This window comes from Ammospiza caudacuta, chromosome 24, assembly GCF_027887145.1.
Source record: "Ammospiza caudacuta isolate bAmmCau1 chromosome 24, bAmmCau1.pri, whole genome shotgun sequence".
Classification (NCBI taxonomy): Eukaryota; Metazoa; Chordata; class Aves; order Passeriformes; family Passerellidae; genus Ammospiza; species Ammospiza caudacuta.
Window position 1 is genome coordinate 5786520 of NC_080616.1, and position 17737 is coordinate 5804256.

The following is a 17737-nucleotide window of genomic DNA, read 5'->3' on the forward strand; positions in this document are numbered from 1 at the left end:
TCCCTGCCAGCCCCACAGCACAGGGGGCTGCAAACCAACCCCTGCTCCCGGGCATGGGCACAAAATCCACCCGGAAAGGCTTTCCCAGCCCTCCAAATCCACATGAAAGGGCTTTTCCAGCCCTCCAAATCCACCTGGAAGGGCTTTTCCAGGAGTTCCACAGGGATTTGGGACATTCCAAGGGGCATTTCCCTGCCCGCCCCACAGCACAGGGGGCTGCAAACCAAACCAACCCCTGCTCCAGGTGCCCCCAGCCCTGGCAGCGGGAACGGGCACAAAATCCCCCTGGAAATGTTTTCCCAGCCCTCCAAATCCCACTGGAGGGGCTTTCCCAGCCCACCCGGAGCTCCTCAGCAGTTTCCACAGGATGCTAACAGGATCTGGGAGAAATAAATGGGAATTTCCTCCCGTGACCCAGCCCCGATTTTTCCTTTTGCTGTTGGACAATCCTGGAGGGGCCGGTGCAGCTGAGGCTCCCCTGACCTCAGGGACGCTCTAAAGCAAAGCCCGGCTTTAGTGAGGCTGAACCCGAGCCCAGCTCGCGTTAGGCGCCTGCGGAAGGGCTCTGCCGAGGGGGGCGGGCAGGGACTCGATGCCATTGAAGCGCTGCCAATTAAATCAGGTCACTCCGAGCGCTCTGCGAGCTCTGCTCGGCGTGTGCGCGGCCCCGCTCCAGCCCCGAGCTCCAGCCCCGAGCTCCAGCCCCGAGCTCCAGCCCTCATCCAGCCCTGATCCAGACCCCAGCCCTGCTCCAGACCCAAATTCCAGCCCCGAGTTCCAACCCTGACCCAGCCCCCAGCCCCGCTCCCGCCCCAGATTCCAACCCTGACTCAGCCCCCAGCCCTGATCCAGCCCCAAATTCCAACCCTGATCCAGATCCCAGCCCCACTCCAGCCCCAAATTCCAACCCTGATCCAGACTCCAGCCCTGATCCAGCCCCAAATTCCAGTCCTGAGCTCCAGCCTCGAGTTCCAACCCTGATCCAGACCCCAGCCCCACTCCAGCCCCAAATTCCAGTCCTGAGCTCCAGCCTCGAGTTCCAACCCTGATCCAGCCCCCAACCCAGCTTCAGCCCCGCTTCAGCCCCAAATTCCAATCCTGATCCAGCCCCCAGCCCTGCTCCAGCCTCGAATTCCAGCCCTGAGCTCCAGCCCCGAGTTCCAATCCTGATTCAGCCCCAGCCCCACTCCAGACCCAAATTCCAGCCCCACTCCAGCCCCGAGTTCCAGCCCTGATTCAGCCCCAGCCCCGAGCTCCAACCCCGAGCTCCGGCCCCGCTCCTGTCCCAGCCCCGTTCCAGTCCCACTCCAGCCCCAAATTCCAGCCCCGAGTTCCAACCCTAATCCAGCCCCCAGCCCCTCTCCAGCCCCGCTCCGTCCCCAGCCCCGGGCTGGAGCCAAGCCCCGGCTTCGCTCTCCAAACCGAGCATGAAACGGGCACTCGATGGCCGCTGTCACCTCCCCCCTCCCAGGGCCCTCTGTCCCTCCCCGGGGCTGGGAAAAGCTTTTCTGGGATGCAAAAATAAATCTGGGGGTGCTCTGCTGCCCGCACCCCAAATCCTGCCCTTGTCCCAGCCCCACAGCTGCCGGTGACAGGTCCTTGTCCCCGTGTCACGCTGGGTGTCACCGTGGGTGGGGTCTGTGTCACCCCTCTGGGTAACACAGCTGGGCAAAATGCAGATCTTCCCCAGTTTTTTCCCAAGGTTAAGATTTCCCTGAAAATGGCTTTTTTGGGAAAACGAGCCCCGGGCAGCGCGCCCTGCTTGGGGACAGAGCCGGGAAACCCGCGGGGTGGCCTCGCTGTCCCCTCGGCAGGGACACGGGGCTGGCGGGGTCATCTTTGGAAATGTCGAGAAATCCCGATGGACAGAAGGAGATCTGGGACACAAATCCCAAATTTGGGACACAAATCCCAAATCCACCGAGCGTCCCCTTCCCCTCGCACCCACCGCCGCAGCCCCCGGGCTGGGCGACCCCCGTGTGCGGGGAGGGGGCGGCGGTGGCGCAGCGGGAGCGCTGCGGATGCCGAGGGCCGGCTCAGCATCTCCGGGAGAGCCTTCATCCCTCGGCATCATCCCCCGGGAGAGCCTTCATCCCTCGGGAACATCCCCCGGGAGAGGCCGGAGCCGCAGGGGTTAAGGCAGGAGCTGCCTCGGGTGGGTGGCACGCCGTGGCGACAAGGCTGGAGTGAGGAGGAGGAGGAGGATTGGGGAGGGAGGGGAGAAGGAGGAGAGGGAGGAGGAGGAGGAGGAGGAGGAGGAGGAGGAGGAGGGGGAGCGGGGACTGTGCGGCTGCGAAGGCGCCGGGCGAGCGAAGGGTGAGGAGCTCTCCCCGCCGCCTCCAGCCCTGAGGGTGGCCGGAGGGTCCTGCTGGCCCTGTCGCCGTCCTCAGCGACAAGGACAGACCCCGCCAGCGGTGACAGCTCCGGAGCCAGCCGGCCTTTTGTCTGCCAGATGCGCGGGCAGCTGTGGCGGGGGGTGGCAGGCGGTGACAGCGGCGCCGGGGGACGGGGACACGCTCGGAGGGTGAGTTGGGGGCCACCGCTGTGGTTTTGGGGTTTTGGGGCCGGGGGTGACTTTGAGGGGGGCTCCTGCGCTCTGCAGCAGCGAGCCGGCGCCTCCAGCTCGCTCGGGGTTGTTTTTTTTTGCCATTCCAGAGCTTTGCTTTCCCTGCTCGATGCTGGGTTTGAGGAGAAATGGTGCGTTTGGAAATAAACGGGGTGGGGAAAAAAAAAACAAAAACAGGGAACGGATGGAGAGCGGCGCTCCGGGAGGGGATGAAGGGACGGGAGGAAGGCAGGGATGGCTCCCAGGTACCGCGGGGTGGGAGCCGCATTCCCGCTCCTGGAAACTCCTCCGGGATCCGGCGGATCCTCGGCCCGGCGCGGGTGGGAGCGGGGGGTGAGGGCGGCGGGGCCGGGGGTGATGCGCTGGTCACGGAGCCGCCGGCGGGGCCGGGATCCAGGGATGCTGCCAGGATGCGATCCGGGCGGGAGCGGCGCTTCCCGGGCGTTAACCCCTGGGTGCCCGAGCGACGCGGAAAATGTGACGGGAGGGACGTTGGGTGTGAAATAGAGGAACAACGCGGTCCTTGGGGCTCCTGGCCAGCCCTCCTCCACCTGGGGACAGCCGGCCGAGGAGGGGGGGGACAGCAAAGGTGATGGCAAAGGACGCGTCGGGAACAGTCATTTTGGTGTCATTTTAATGTAATTTTCCTGCTTTCTGTGCCGGTGCCGTGTTTACCTCCCCCCGCTGCCCAGCCCTGCCCCTCCCTGCCGCGGCTGCACCCGCCCGCAGTGCCCGGGTCCCTGTGCCAGCGCCCAGCCCTGCCCGTGGCCGTGCCCAGCCCTGCCCTGCCCGGGTCCCTGTGCCAGCCCTGCCCGGGGCCGTGCCCAGCCCTGCCCGGGGCCGTGCCCAGCCCTGCCCTGCCCGGGTCCCTGTGCCAGCCCTGCCCGGGTCCCTGTGCCAGCCCTGCCCGGGGCCGTGCCCAGCCCTGCCCGGGGCCGTACCCAGCCCTGCCCTGCCCGGGGCCGTACCCAGCCCTGCCCGGGTCCCTGCGCCAGCGCCCAGACCTGCCCAGGGCCGTGCCCAGCTCTGCCCTGCCCGGGGCCGTGCCCAGCCAGCCCGGAGACCCCCGGGCTGATCCCCAGAGCCGCTCCGGGAAAGGGCTCGGGGCCGGCAGGGACCCCGCGCTCCGTGTGCGGCCGATCCAGCCCTGCCCTCGCCTCTCCTGGTGCTCAGCCCGGCCCTGGTTTCTCCCAGAGCCTGGAGAAAGGGATGGGAGCGCCCAGGAGGAGCGGGAGAAGCCCTGGACACGCAGGGCCGGTCCTGGTGGGAGCTCGGAGGAGCCGCCGGGAGCGGCGTTCCCGGGGATGCTGTGGCTGGAGCTGCAGGTGGGCGCTGCCGTCGGGATCCGCTCCCTCCAGCCTGGATGTGCCGGGGCTGTGGCAGCTCCGGAGCCACGCGCGGGTGTCACCTCTGTCCCCTCCCTGTCCCCTGTGTGTCCCCTCCCTGTCCCCTCCTCGCTGGTGCCGAGCCAGGACCCAGCCCTGCCTTTCCCGGGCACAGCCCCTGGAGAAGCCGGGATGGGAATGGCTCATCCCGGCCCCCCTCATCCCGAGCCTGAGGTGGCTCCGGACACGATTCCCTGTCCTGGGGATTGTCCCGGGATGTCCCTCAGGTCACTCCAGGGACACGGGGCAGCATCTCCCGGCTCCAGACCGGGCTCGCTGTGCTGCAGGATCCCGATCCCGCCCTGCTGAGGCTTTTCCTGGCATTCCCGGCTCTCTGTGTCCCCTCTGCGGGCAGCAGGAGTGGCTTTGTCACCTGCTGGCATCCCTGGAAGTGGCAGAGCAGGATCGGGATCTGAGGGCTCTGCTCCTCGGCCATTCCCAACCCTTTTATTTGGCTGGGATCTCCCTTCCCATTCCCAACCCTTTTATTTAGATGGGATCTCTCCTCCCATTCCCAACCCTTTTCTTTGGCAGGGATCTCTCTTTCCAATCCCAACCTTTCTCTTTGGCTGGCATCTCTCTTCCCATTCCCGTTCCCATTCCCATTCCCATTCCCATTCCCAACCCTTCCCTTTGGATGGGATTTCTCTTCTCATCCACAGAGGAAAACCAGGAGCTGAGCCGTGCCCAGAGCCCCGGCAGAGCCCTTGGGATCCCTCTGGCACAGGGAAAAGGGCCAGGAATTCTGCAGGACCCCGATCCAACCCCATCCCGGCCCCATCCCGACCCCATCCAGCCTCAGCGGGGCTGCAGGAATTCCCTTTTCCCAAAACCGCGGGTATTGAGCTGGAATTGCCCCCTCGGGGGTTCAGAGGAGCCGTTCCCATTCCCATGGAATCTCAGATTCCCACGGAATTCCGGTTTCAATCCCAGAGCACTCCCGCCGCCCTGCCCAGCCACAGCTCCTTCTCCTGAAGCCCAGAGATCGTCCCTGCTCCAGCTTTCAGCTGGAAAAACACTTCCCCGCCGTTCTGGGATGTGATCCTGGATTTCCTGGCTAGGACAGGGATTGGGGGGATGCTGGGAATGCCCAGAGCTGGTGCAGGGGAGTTTGGGAGTGTCACCTGTGCAGGTGAACCCCAAACACGAGGCTCTGCCCCTTTATTCCCAGATTTCCTCCTGGATCACCCTGGTCATTAATGCTTCTTCCCTTCCCTGGGAGACTCCATGGAATGACATTCCCCATGTCCCACCCCTTTTTTGCTCCCAAATCCCTTTTCCAGGACATGAAGCAGCTGTTCCCACTGTCTGTTCCCAATCCCAAGCCCCTAGAGTGAGGGCTGGGATGTCTCTCTCCCCCATGACTTTGGTTTTATGGGATTATTCCCAAGGGAATAATTCCCAGCTTGGAAAGGAGAATCCCAATCCCAGTTGCTGCTTCCTGCCAGGGCACCGGGATAAGCAGGAAAATGGGATGAATTCAAAATTCCTGAAATTTGGGTGCGTTTCCCTGTGGATAAAACCCCACGCTGGGATTTTGGGGTGGAATTTTGGGATCGGGATCGCCGCTCCTGAGTCGGGGGATAAACCTGGATAAACCTGGCAACTTCCAGCATCCATTTATCCAGGACTCAGGTAGCCTCTGGAATTCCCAGCAGCATTCCAGGCCATCCATTTATTTATGGAAAGCTTTGGAAAATGCGGATCCAGCAGCTGAATTTTAGGATTTTTTTGGGAAAATCACCTCGGGAGCCTTTGCTGTCCCCTCTCCATCCAGCCAGGAGTTCTTGGGGATCATTCCCATGAAAATTCCCACAGGTTCCAAGGTGGGATAGGGGCTGGAAAACCCCCTCCAAATGCTGGCAGTGGGAGCTGTTTGCAAACACTCGGGGAAAGCAGGAATTGCGCGGCGGCTCCGTTTGGAGCGCGATCCCGGGGAACAAATAAATATGGGAAAAATTGGGATCCATTCCCAGACAATTCACAAAGGCCTTAATTGGGACTGAAGTCTGGGGCTCCTCTCACCCAGACTAGATCCATCAATTATTCGGGAATAAATGATTTGGGATAAATTATTCGGGATCAGTTATTCACCAGCTCTGCTTGGAATTAAGGCTGGGTTTTCCCCTCCAGGAATGATCCTGGATTTTCCTGACCCTCTCCAGGCTCCAGAGTCTCCCAATCTCTGTTAAAAATCCCATTTTTAATGGAATTTATAACGATCTTAACAAAAATAATCAATCCCAGGTGAAATTTGAGGGTTGGTGCTTTGTCCTTCCCAGTGGACAAAATGAGGAGAATCCAGGCTGGGAAAAAAATTGGGATTTTTGGGGAAGAGAGAGGCTTTAATAAGGAATTTTAAATGAGGAATTTGGAATCAGCAGGAAAAGGGGTTTTGCATCTTAACCATCTTTTCCCAAAGGATCAGAGCAGCCAGCTCCAGATCTTTTTTAGGAAGGAAAAGCAGCAGCTTCGCTTCCCTGATTCCCAGCAGGACCTTTGGGAATAACGATGGGGGAAAAGCATTAAAAATACGAATTATACCTGGAAAAAAAAGGGGATTTTTCCAATTTATGATCCTTAAAAAAATGCAATTTGGTTTGTGCCATTCCGAAGCTTTTCCATCATTTGGTTGTCGACCTTTCCAGGACGATCCTTAAATTTCAAGGAATATTTTGGCTGCTCCAAGCGGCATTTGACGCCTCATCAAAGCCTCTCCCTTGCCTTGAAATCCCCCAAAAAAAAAGGAAATGGGGTGGAAGCTTTGATCCCGATTTGAAAATTGCTGCAGAGCCCGTTTTTCCCAGGAATGTTTGGATTCCCATGGAAAATTTTGAGCTCGGTCCCATTTCTGAGTCACTTTTCCCAACTCCCACGAGCTCCTGGGATTGGTTGTCCCAGTCCTGGCTCTGGGGAGCTCCGGCATTCCTGAATTCCTGGAGTTTGGTGGGATCCATCCCTTTGGAAGCACCCAGGGCCAGTCCTTCAGAATTCCAGGTCCCCGAATTTCCATCCACACTGGAATTCCCTTTCCATGGAATTCTTGTTTAAAAAAAAGGGGATTTCAGGGGCATTTTCCAGCTGTTTTTATGGCTCTTTAATAATTCCTTGGCTCGTTTTTTTCCCAGTAAAATCCTCTTGGGCAGGGTTGTCCTCCCTGGCTTGGCCATGGATTTTCCCAGTTTTCCTGGAATTGTCAGGATGCTGAAAAGATGGGAGAGCAGGGATTTGGGAGATGGATTTGGGAAAGGGACTTGGGAAGTGGATTTGGAAATGGATTTGGGAGATGGATTCATAAAAAGGGATTGGGAAATCGACTTGGAGAAGGGATTTGGGAAATGGATTGGGAAATGGTTTTGGGAGATGGATTTGGTTCCATCAGCAGCCCTCGAGGTCTGTCGGGACAGGGATCAGCTTTTCCTGCTGCATTTTCCAGGTTTTCCCATTTCCTACTGCAGAATCCCTGGAAACTGAGGGATTTTTCCATGGGAATGAGGGGGATGAGCAGCTGGGATGTTCCTTGGCTCTCCAAATCTTTTCCTTCCTGCTCCAGAGCCATTCCAGCTCCAGCTCCAAGCCCAGCGGTGTTTGAGCTCATCCCAGTTTTTCCCTCCATGGATTAATCCCCTTTTCCCTCCTCTCCCAGCTCTCAGCAGGATGATTTCATTCCAGATAAGCTGGAAACGGAATTTACCGGGAATCAGGGAGGGATTTTCCACCCGGTGGGCGCAGCATCCACATCCCGCTGGAAAATCCCTCTCGGGGAGCGGCTCAGCCCCCAAAACCCCATCAAAGCAGCGCTGCTCCATCCCCTCCCCGGCTCCCCGAGCCTTTCCAGAGGGATTTGCCTCCATCCCACGGATCCGCTCCGTGCCCGGGGAGGGGGTGAGGCAGCCCCGCAGCCCTGCCTGCCAGTTGCCATGGCAACCGTAGGTTTTCCTTAGGATTCCTAATGACTCCTTGGCATCCGCACCGATCCGCGGCTTCTCTTGGGGATGCTGGGGGTTGTTCCCTTTCCTTGGCGGGGCTGGATCCGCTGGAAAAGCCTGGGTTTGATATTTTCCTGGGTTTTTTACTGCTGGAGCTCCCCTCCTTTCCGCCCTGACCTGCAGCCAGCGATTCCAGACTTGGAATTTGTTGGGAATTGGGAGCCGGGGCACCTTGGGTTGTCCCCTGGCAGCAGGACCTCGTGTCGTTGTGGAATTCCAGAGTCCTAGTGGAATTCCAGAGTCCTTGTGGAATTCCAGAGTCCTTGTGGAATTCCAGAGTCTTTGTGGAATTCCAGAGTCCTTGTGGAATTCCAGAGTCTTTGTGGAATTCCAGAGCCCTGATGGAATTCCAGAGCCCTGATGGAATTCCAGAGTCTTTGTGGAATTCCAGAGCCCTGATGGAATTCCAGACTCCTTGTGGAATTCCAGAGTCCTGATGGAATTCCAGAGTTCTGATGGAATTCCAGAGTCCTGATGGAATTTCAGAGTCTTTGTGGAATTCCAGAGTCCTGATGGAATTCCAGAGCCCTGATGGAATTTCAGAGTCTTTGTGGAATTCCAGAGCCCTGATGGAATTCCAGAGTCCTTGTGGAATTCCAGAGCCCTGATGGAATTCCAGAGTCCTTGTGGAATTCCAGAGTCCTAGTGGAATTCCAGAGTCTTTGTGGAATTCCAGAGCCCTGATGGAATTCCAGAGTCCTGATGGAATTCCAGAGGCATCCTGGCCCTGGAGGGATCCCAAGGGTGGGATTGGCTCCTCAAGGAGAATCCTGGATCCTGCAGACATGGCTGGGATGTGATTCCAAGGGTTTTGGTCATTCCAGGCCTTTCTGGCATCCAAGGAGGCCAGAATGCTCCAGGAGAAAAACAGGGAGAGGCTTCCCTGGGATTGGGAATGGCTTTGATCCCACGGGTGCCGCCCTGAGCTGGAATTCCGTGGGAGCAGCCCTGGAATTCAAACCCTTTGACATTCCCAGGAACTCAAACCCTTTGACATTCCCAGGAATTCAAATCCTTTGACATTCCCAGGAACTCAAACCCTTTGACATTCCCAGGAACTCAAATCCTTTGACATTCCCTGGAGCTCAAACTCTTTGACATTCCCAGACATTCCTGTCCTTGGAGGGGGAAGGGAAAAGGGGGAGGTCTGGGGGGAGCTGCTCTGCAAATGAGGCGGCGTTAATGAGGAATTAATTATCGATCTTTCCCCATCCGCTGGGAAGGTCACAGGGAATGACACAGCAGCGTCCCTGCTGTGGCCTGCATGGAGCAGCGCTCCAAAATTCCAATTTTATGGAATTTTGGGGGGCTGAGCCCTTCCCTGGGCTCCCAGAGAGGGATTTTCCAGCGGGATGTGGATGCTGAGCATTCCCACTGCACCCACGGGATGGAAAAACCCGGCCTGATCCTGGCAAAATCCCACAGCTCCTTTAGGGAATGGGATGGGATGGGATGGGATGGGATGGGATGGGATGGGATGGGATGGGATGGGATGGGATGGGATGGGATGGGGCAGGAATGCTGGGGGCTCCCAGCTCCCCACAGTTCCCAGTGACTGGAGCAGTACTGATCACAGAATTCCCCAAAATCTGGAAGCAAATTCCACTTGGAAGCTTTCCCTGGAACCCTCAGCGACAGCTTCCAGAGGCTGAAGGGCTCTAAATTATCTCTTGGGAAGGAGATCCTGGGGATGGCTCAGGAAAAACCAGGCGGGAACAGCCAGGAAGGGCGTGGGGCAGGAGGGGAATATTTGGGATATTCTGGGAATGCACCTGTGACCTCCCTGCCTGCATAGGAAGGGGCTGGATTGGGAAATTCCACGGAATTCTGTGTGGGAGGAAAAACGAGCCAAGACTCTGCAAATCATAAAAAAAAAAAAATAAAAGAGGTGTCAGGGTGACAAATACCCAAAAATCAGATTTTTCGTCCTTCCCCACGTCCTTTCTTCCTAGAATGTTCTTATTTGCCGTTGGAAATGTGGGATTTGGGAGCGGGGATCCGCAGGCACAGCCGGAGTTCAGCTCCTGCTGCAGCCCGGAGCCGCTGCCAGGAGCTGGAGCTGCTCCCAAAAACGCAGAGAGCTGCAGCCCAGCACGGCTCAGGGGGGGTGAAAAACATGGATCTTCCACAGGGAAGGACAATCCAGCTGAAATTCCATCTCCACAGTCCTGGATCTCTCCAGGGGAAGAGCTCAGCCAGCTTTTTCCCCCCCATGGAATTTGGGCAATTCCAAATGCTCCAGGTTAACACCATGGCCTGAGGATCAGCGATAAAACGAGGTGGTCCAGGGGCTGAAAATCATGGATTTGAGACTTCTGGGCTGAAAATCATGGATTTGAGGCTTTCTGGGCTGAAAATCATGGATTTGAGGCTTTCTGGCTGAAAATCATGGAATTGAGGCTTTCTGGGCTGAAAATCATGGAATTGAGGCTTTCTGGTTGAAAATCATGGAATTGAGGCTTCTGGGCTGAAAATCATGGATTTGAGGCTTTCTGGGCTGAAAATCATGGAATTGAGGCTTTCTGGGCTGAAAATCATGGAATTGAGGCTTTCTGGTTGAAAATCATGGAATTGAGGCTTCTGGGCTGAAAATCATGGATTTGAGGCTTTCTGGCTGAAAATCATGGAATTGAGGCTTTCTGGTTGAAAATCATGGAATTGAGGCTTCTGGGCTGAAAATCATGGAATTGAGGCTTTCTGGCTGAAAATCATGGAATTGAGGCTTTCTGGGCTGAAAATCATGGAATTGAGGCTTCTGGGCTGAAAATCATGGATTTGAGGCTTTCTGGCTGAAAATCATGGAATTGAGGCTTCCTGGTTGAAAATCAGGAAAATCCTCCTGGTTGGAAATCATGGATTTGAGGCTTCTTGGCTGAAAATCATAGATTTGAGGTTTCCTCGTTGAAAATAATGGATTTGAGTCTTCTTGTCTGAAAATCCCTGGGGATTTATGAACTTTTGGAAAGGCCAAACTCCAAAAGCTGAATTTTGGAGAAGGGACCCCCAGCCCAGGGACCTGAGCATCTCCAAAGCTCCCTTGGGATGGGATGTGCGATCTTTAGGGAATGACTGAGGCATCCAAACTCCTCTGGAATGTGCAGTTTGAGGCCGAGAGGGCCAAATTCTGCCCCTTTTTCCAGGCTGGAAGCTGAGCCTGGATTGGGGATGCCACAGGAACCTGTGGGAGTGTTTGGAGGGGGAAAACCACAAACAAAGCAATTCCAGAGACAATTCCATAGCTGAGACAACAATTCCAGAGGCGAGACAACAATTCCAGAGGTGAGACAATTCCAGAGGTAAAACAATTTCAGAGGCAAAACAATTCCAGAGTCAAGACAACAATTCCAGAACCGAGACAACAATTCCAGAGCCGAGACAACAATTCCAGAGCCGAGACAACAATTCCAGAACCAAGACAACAATTCCAGAGCCGAGACAATTCCAGAGCCAAGACAACAATCCCAAGCCCTGGAGCACCCGGATGAGCACACCAGGCTGATTTCCCAGCCCTCCTCATTAAAATCCAGCCAGAGACAGGCAGAGAAGCACCGAGATAAGAGATAAGAGGCAGCTGCTGCCCCCGGGTTCCCGAGGTCTTTGCGGCTCCCGGCTGCGTTTTTATCTCCTGGCTGCCTCCCAGACTAGCAGGAATAACAGGAATCACGTTATCGCCCTCTCCCTGCCTGCCGAGATGCAGGAGGATGCGAAAAAAAAATAAAAATCCCATCCTTGTGCATAAAACAATGATTGAGAGGAGAAATCGCTGGAAAAGGGGCTTTGGAGCGGATTCTGCCCATCCTGGTGGCTCCAAACCCTGTCCAGCTTGGCCGTGGACACTTCCAGAGGTGGGGAAAGCTGTGCCAGGGCCTCGCTGCCCTCATGGGGAAGGATTTCTTCCCAAAATCCCATCTAAACCCACCCTCCTTCTGCTGGGAAAAGCTCCAAGGAAACGCTTCCAAAGCCGCTTTTCCCGAGCAAAATTCCCGGCTCAGACCTCAGCAGGGACTTTGCCTGGTGTTCCCCAACTCCTGGAAATGGTTTTTTTAGGGAATAACATCCCGAAATGGCAGCTGGAGGCTGCTGTGAGGGACACAGGATGGCACACGATGGGGACACGTGTGGGGACATCACTGTCCCATGCTGTGTCACCTCGGGGGTGGTGTTGGGTTTAGGGGGGTGAAGCTGCTGGAAAAGGGGGTGGGAATGGCCTGGTATCCCAGGAAAACCTTCCCATCCCAGGAACAGTCTCATAATTCCAGAAAAACCCTCGTAATTCCAGGGAAACTCTCATATTCCAGGAGCAGCCTCGTATCTCAGGAAAACCTTCCCATCCCAGGAAAACTTTCATATTTAAGGAACATCTTCCCATCCCGGAGAAACTTTGTATTCCAGGAAAACCATCCCATCCCAGGAAAACTCTCCCATCCCAGGAACAGCCTGGTATCCCAAGAAAAACCCTCATATTCCAGGAAAACCCTCCCATCCCAAGAAAACTTCCATAAGGAACACCTTCCCATCCCGGGAAAAATTTTGTATTCCAGGAAAACCATCCCATCCCAGGAAGAGCCTCGTATCCCAAGAAAAACCCTCATATTCCAGGAAAACTCATTTCCCAGGAAAACCTTTCCACCCCAGGAAAACCCTCCCATCCTGGCATTATCCACCTCAGGAACACGCACCCCTCAACTGCCGAGCGCCAAAACCCCCTGGAATTTCTGAAAAGGCCCCAAAGCCACCAAGTTTTCCCAGCGGCAGCTCCTCAATCCCATCTCCCATCTCCAGGCTGGGGTTCCGGGAGCTCGGGGTTTCCATGGAGCCGCGGCGGCCGCGGGGCTCAGCCCGGGCATACAGATGAGGGGCGAGGGGGGGCGGTTGCCACGGAGCCGGCGACACTCGGGGCCCTTTGTCCCTCTATTTATTTCTCCTTTGTCCCTTATTTCTCCTTCGTCCCTTCATTTATTTCTCCTTCGTCCCTTCATTTATTTCTCCTTCGTCCCTTCATTTATTTCTCCTTCGTCCCTTCATTTATTTCTCCTTCGTCCCTTCATTTATTTCTTCTTCGTCCCTTCATTTATTTCTCCTTCGTCCCTTTATTTATTTCTCCTTCGTCCCTTCATTTATTTCTCCTTCGTCCCTTCATTTATTTCTCCTTCGTCCCTTTATTTATTTCTCCTTTGTCCTTTTATTTATTTCTTCTGTTAAAAATAGGTTAGAAAACTAACAGTACATGCTTAACAGTTATCAACTACTTCACAATGGTTTCTAACCTATTTTTAACACTTCTTCGTGCCTCTATTTATTTCTCCTTCATCCCTTTATTTATTTCTTCTTTCTTAATTTATTTCTTCTTGTTCCTTAATATCTTCTTTGTCCCTCTATTTATTTCTTCTTTCTTCATTTATTTCTTCTTGTCGCTTAATTTCTTCTTTGTCCTTTTATTTATTTCTCCTTTTCCTTTGTATTTCTCCTTTGTCCTTTTTTATTTCTCATTTTTGTCCCTTCATTTCTCTTTTGCCCCTTCATTTTCTCCTTTCCCCCTGTGTTTCTCTTTTTTCGTGCATTTCTCCTTTATCTCAGTATTTCTCCCCCTTTCCTGTATTTATTTCTTCTTCCTCTTCATTAATTTCTTATTCATTTCTTCTTCAGTTTGCTCCTTTCCATTAATTTTAGTCCCAAGTTTCCCCAAATCCACCATTTTCCCTCAACTTCCCATCCTGTGACTCGCACAAACCCCTGGATTATCCCACATCCAGGATTTCTCCCAGCCATCCGTGCTGCAACCCTGCCCTGCGCTGGGAAAAACGGGATAAAATCCAATTATGGATGAAACCAGCAGAGCCGGGGGGGTTTTCCCTGGAAAACCAGGGTTTGAACCAGGTGCCTTTCCCAGGATTTTCCCCCCTCACTGCTAATGCTCTTCCTTTTCTCCCAGTTTGTTCCTTTCCATGAATTTTGGTCCCAACTTTTCCCAAATCCGCCATTTTTCCACAAGTTCCCATCCCATGACTCACACAAACTCCTGGATTATCTCATATCAAAGATTTCTCCCTGCAACCCTGCCCTGTGCTGGGAAAAACGGGATAAAATCCAATTATGGATGAAACCAGCAGAGCTGGGGAGGTTTTCCCTGGAAAACCAGGGTTGGAACCAAGCGCCTTCTCCAGCGTTTCCTTCACACCTCAAAGAAAATAAATAAACCCCCCCAAATTCCTCCAAATTATTTATTTTAAGGAGAAAAGATTCGAGAGATATTTGAACAGCAGGAGACTTTTACAGACCTGAAAACGCCGGAGCACTTGAAAGGAAAGGTGTGGATCCATCAGAGGGAAGCGGGAATCGATGGATCCATCCTTTCCTTTCATGCTGGTTCTGCAGGAGCTGCTTTAAAAGCAGCGGGGAAGGAGGGAAAAGAGCGGAGATCGATCCGGGAGGAGCTGATGTGGAATAAACTCGGCTCAGGAGCCCTTTCCAGGGAGAGCACGGCGGGGATAAAACTGAAACTTCGCTTTTCCCACTCTTTTAATGGTTTTTTTGTTGTTTTTTCCCCTGCTGGGTGAGAGGCTTTTAAGGGAAGAAAAGGTTGGATTGGGGTCAGCATGGGGTGGGAGAGCTGGAGGAAATAATGGAATCAAAGGCTGGACTGGGAGAGGGGCAGGAGGTGCTGGGGGTTCAAACCTATCCCAGATTCCCCCAGAGCATTCCTGATGTTTGGGGGATGTTATTCCCTAAGGAATATCCCATTGGAGGACCCCAAATGGGGCTGGAGCTTCTGGATGGGGGAATTTGGAGCTGGGGAGGATGAGGAGCAGGAAGCAGAGCCCACAGGAGGATGATTCCCATGGATAATTATTCCCACGGAAATTTATTCCCAACTCTTGCAGCTCTGGCTCTGCTCAGCCACAGATCCAGGGGGGGCCTGAGCAGACTCCATGGGATAATTCCACCAGATTCTCTGGGATGAGAAGGCACAGAAAATGCCATGGATATAGAATGGAATTCATGGATTTGTTTCGGGAATCCTGGGAAGATTCCATGGCATAATTCCACCCAGATCCTGTGGGATGGGAGGACACAGTTCAATCATGGATATAAAGCAGAATTCATGGATTTGTTTGGAGGGTCCTGGGCAGATTCCAGGAGATAATTCCAGCCAGATTTTCTGGGATGGGAAGGCACAGAAAATGCCATGGATATAAAATGGAATTCATGGATTTGATTTGGGAAGATTCTATGGGATAATTCCACACAGATCCTGTGGGATAGGAGGGCACAGTGAATGCTACGGATACAAAATGGAATTCATGGATTTGCTGGGCAGTTTTGAGGGCACTGGGGGTGTGCCATCCTCAGATTTTTACCTCCCCAACCTGTCCTCTGTCCCTGTCCCTTGTTCCCCACAAGCCCAAACCCTCCTCTAACCCAACTTTGCTGTTTTTCCAGGAATGACCTCAAGGAGAAGCCCGGAAGATGCAGCCAAGCAGGGCAACAACTCCTCTGGGGAGGAAGAAGAGGCCCAGCTCTGACTGAGGTGCCCCCAGCACTTTGAGCTCCCATTTTGGGGGCGCCAGGCAGGGGCCGACCCTTCCAGGGGCTCGCATGGAGCATCTCCCGCCACGGGCGCCGTCCCCACCTCGCCGTCACCGCTGTCACCCTGTGGCCAGCTCTGGATGCTCCCTGTGACCTTCAGCAGCCCAAAATGAGAGGCCTCCAGCCCAGCTGCCTCCTGCTGTGCGTGGTGGCCGCCAGCGCCATGCCCACGGTGCCCTGGCGGGTGGCGTGTCCCCCGCGCTGCGTGTGCCAGATCCGGCCCTGGTACACGCCCCGCTCCGCCTACCGCGAGGCGGCCACGGTGGACTGCAACGACCTCTTCATCACCTCGGTGCCCCCGGAGCTGCCCGAGGGCACGCAGACCCTGCTGCTGCAGAGCAACAACATCGCCAGGCTGGAGCAGGGCGAGCTGGGCTACCTGCGGAACCTGTCGGAGCTGGATCTGTCGCAGAACAGCTTCTCTGACGTCTGGGATTTTGGGCTCACGAACATGCCCCAGCTGCTGAGCCTGCACCTGGAGGAGAATCAGCTCTCTGATCTGCCCGACAGCAGCTTCCCGGGCTTGGGGAACCTTCAGGAGCTCTACCTGAACCACAACCGGCTCCGCAGCATCGCCCCCCGCGCCTTCGCCGGCCTGGGCAGCCTCCTGCGGCTCCACCTCAACTCCAACCTGCTGAGGACGCTGGACAGCCGTTGGTTCCAGATGCTGCCCAGCCTGGAGATCCTCATGGTTGGGGGGAACAAGGTGGACGCCATCCTGGACATGAATTTCCGGCCCCTGGGCAACCTGAGGAGTTTGGTGCTGGCTGGGATGCAGCTGCGGGAGATCTCGGATTACGCCCTGGAAGGGCTGAGGAGCCTGGAGAGCCTGTCCTTCTACGACAACAAGCTGGCAGATGTCCCCAAGAGGGCCCTGCAGCAGGTGCCCGGCCTGAAATTCCTGGATCTGAACAAGAACCCGCTGCAGAGGGTCAAGCAGAGCGACTTCACCAACATGCTGCACCTCAAGGAGCTGGGCCTCAACAACATGGACGAGCTGGTGTCCATCGACCAGTTCGCCCTCATCAACCTCCCCGAGCTGACCAAGCTGGACGTCACCAACAACCCCAAGCTGTCCTTCATCCACCCCAAGGCCTTCCAGCACCTTCCGCAGCTGGAGACGCTGATGCTCAACAACAACGCCCTAAGTGCCTTGCACCGGCAGACGGTGGAGTCGCTGCCCAACCTGCAGGAGATCAGCATCCACGGCAACCCGCTGCGCTGCGACTGCGTCATCCGCTGGGTCAACAGCACCCGGCCCCGCGTGCGCTTCATCGAGCCGCAGTCCACGCTGTGCGCCGAGCCCCCCGACCTCCAGCGCCGCCACATCCGCGACGTCCCGTTCCGGGAGATGACGGAGCAGTGCCTGCCGCTCATCTCCGCCCGCAGCATCCCGGCGCGCCTGGACGCCCAGGTAGGTGACGACGTGGCCCTGCACTGCCGGGCGCTGGCGGAGCCGGAGCCGGAGATTTACTGGGTGACGCCGGCCGGGGTGAAGCTGCTGCCGTTTGGGGACGACGGGAAGTTCAAGGTGCACTCGGAGGGGACGCTGGAGATCCGCGGCATCGCGGCGGGCGAGGCCGGGCTCTACACGTGCGTGGCTCACAACCTGCTGGGCGCCGACACCCGCGGCGTCCGCGTGCTGGTCAACCGCTCCTTCCCGCTGGGCCAGGCCGAGCTGGAGCTGCTGGTGGTGGATGTCCAACCCCACCACGTCCTGCTGGCCTGGCGGCCGTGCCTCAACGCCGTCTCCTCCAACCTCACCTGGGCCAGCTCGGCGCTGGGCGCGGCGCTGGGCTCGGCGCGGATCCCGGCGGGCACCCACAGCTTCAACATCACCCGGCTGCGCCCCGACACCGAGTACCGGGCATGTCTGCACGTCACCTTGGTGGCATCGCCGCTCAGGGTGGCCTGTGTGAGCGCCAGGACTAAAGAGGCCAGGCAGGGCATGCCGTGGGGACAGGGGACGCTGGTGACGGCGCTGCTGCTGTGCCTGCTGCTCCTGGCGGTGGCGGTGAGCGGCGGATCACGGCGGGAATCGCTCCGTGGCGCCGGGGCCGTGCGCGTGGTTTATCCTGTGCAGCCCCGGGGACACCTCCTGGCCGTGGAGGTGCAGGCGGCGCCCCTGGAGTGCTGAGGGAGGATGGATTTTGGGGAGGTTCGGTGGGGTTTTGGGGTGGGTGGGGAGGGGGAAAGGTTTTTTTACCAAA

At 56.1% G+C, this 17737-nt stretch overlaps 1 protein-coding gene across 1 annotated transcript; it reads left to right on the forward strand.

Moving 5' to 3' along the window:
• The first annotated feature begins 2471 nt into the window (after window positions 1-2471).
• Window positions 2472-17664, forward strand: LRRN2 (leucine rich repeat neuronal 2). The gene is made up of 2 exons (XM_058819448.1): window positions 2472-2524; window positions 15381-17664. Exon 2 carries the CDS (start codon window positions 15637-15639, stop codon window positions 17662-17664), a length of 2028 nt encoding a protein of 675 aa, XP_058675431.1. The 5' UTR covers window positions 2472-2524; window positions 15381-15636.
• Window positions 17665-17737: the final 73 nt, after the last annotated feature.

What these genes read in the sequence shown, in the direction of transcription:
- LRRN2 (XM_058819448.1), top strand. Translation starts at nt 15,637, where the DNA reads ATGAGAGGCCTCCAGCCCAGCTGCCTCCTGCTGTGCGTGGTGGCCGCC.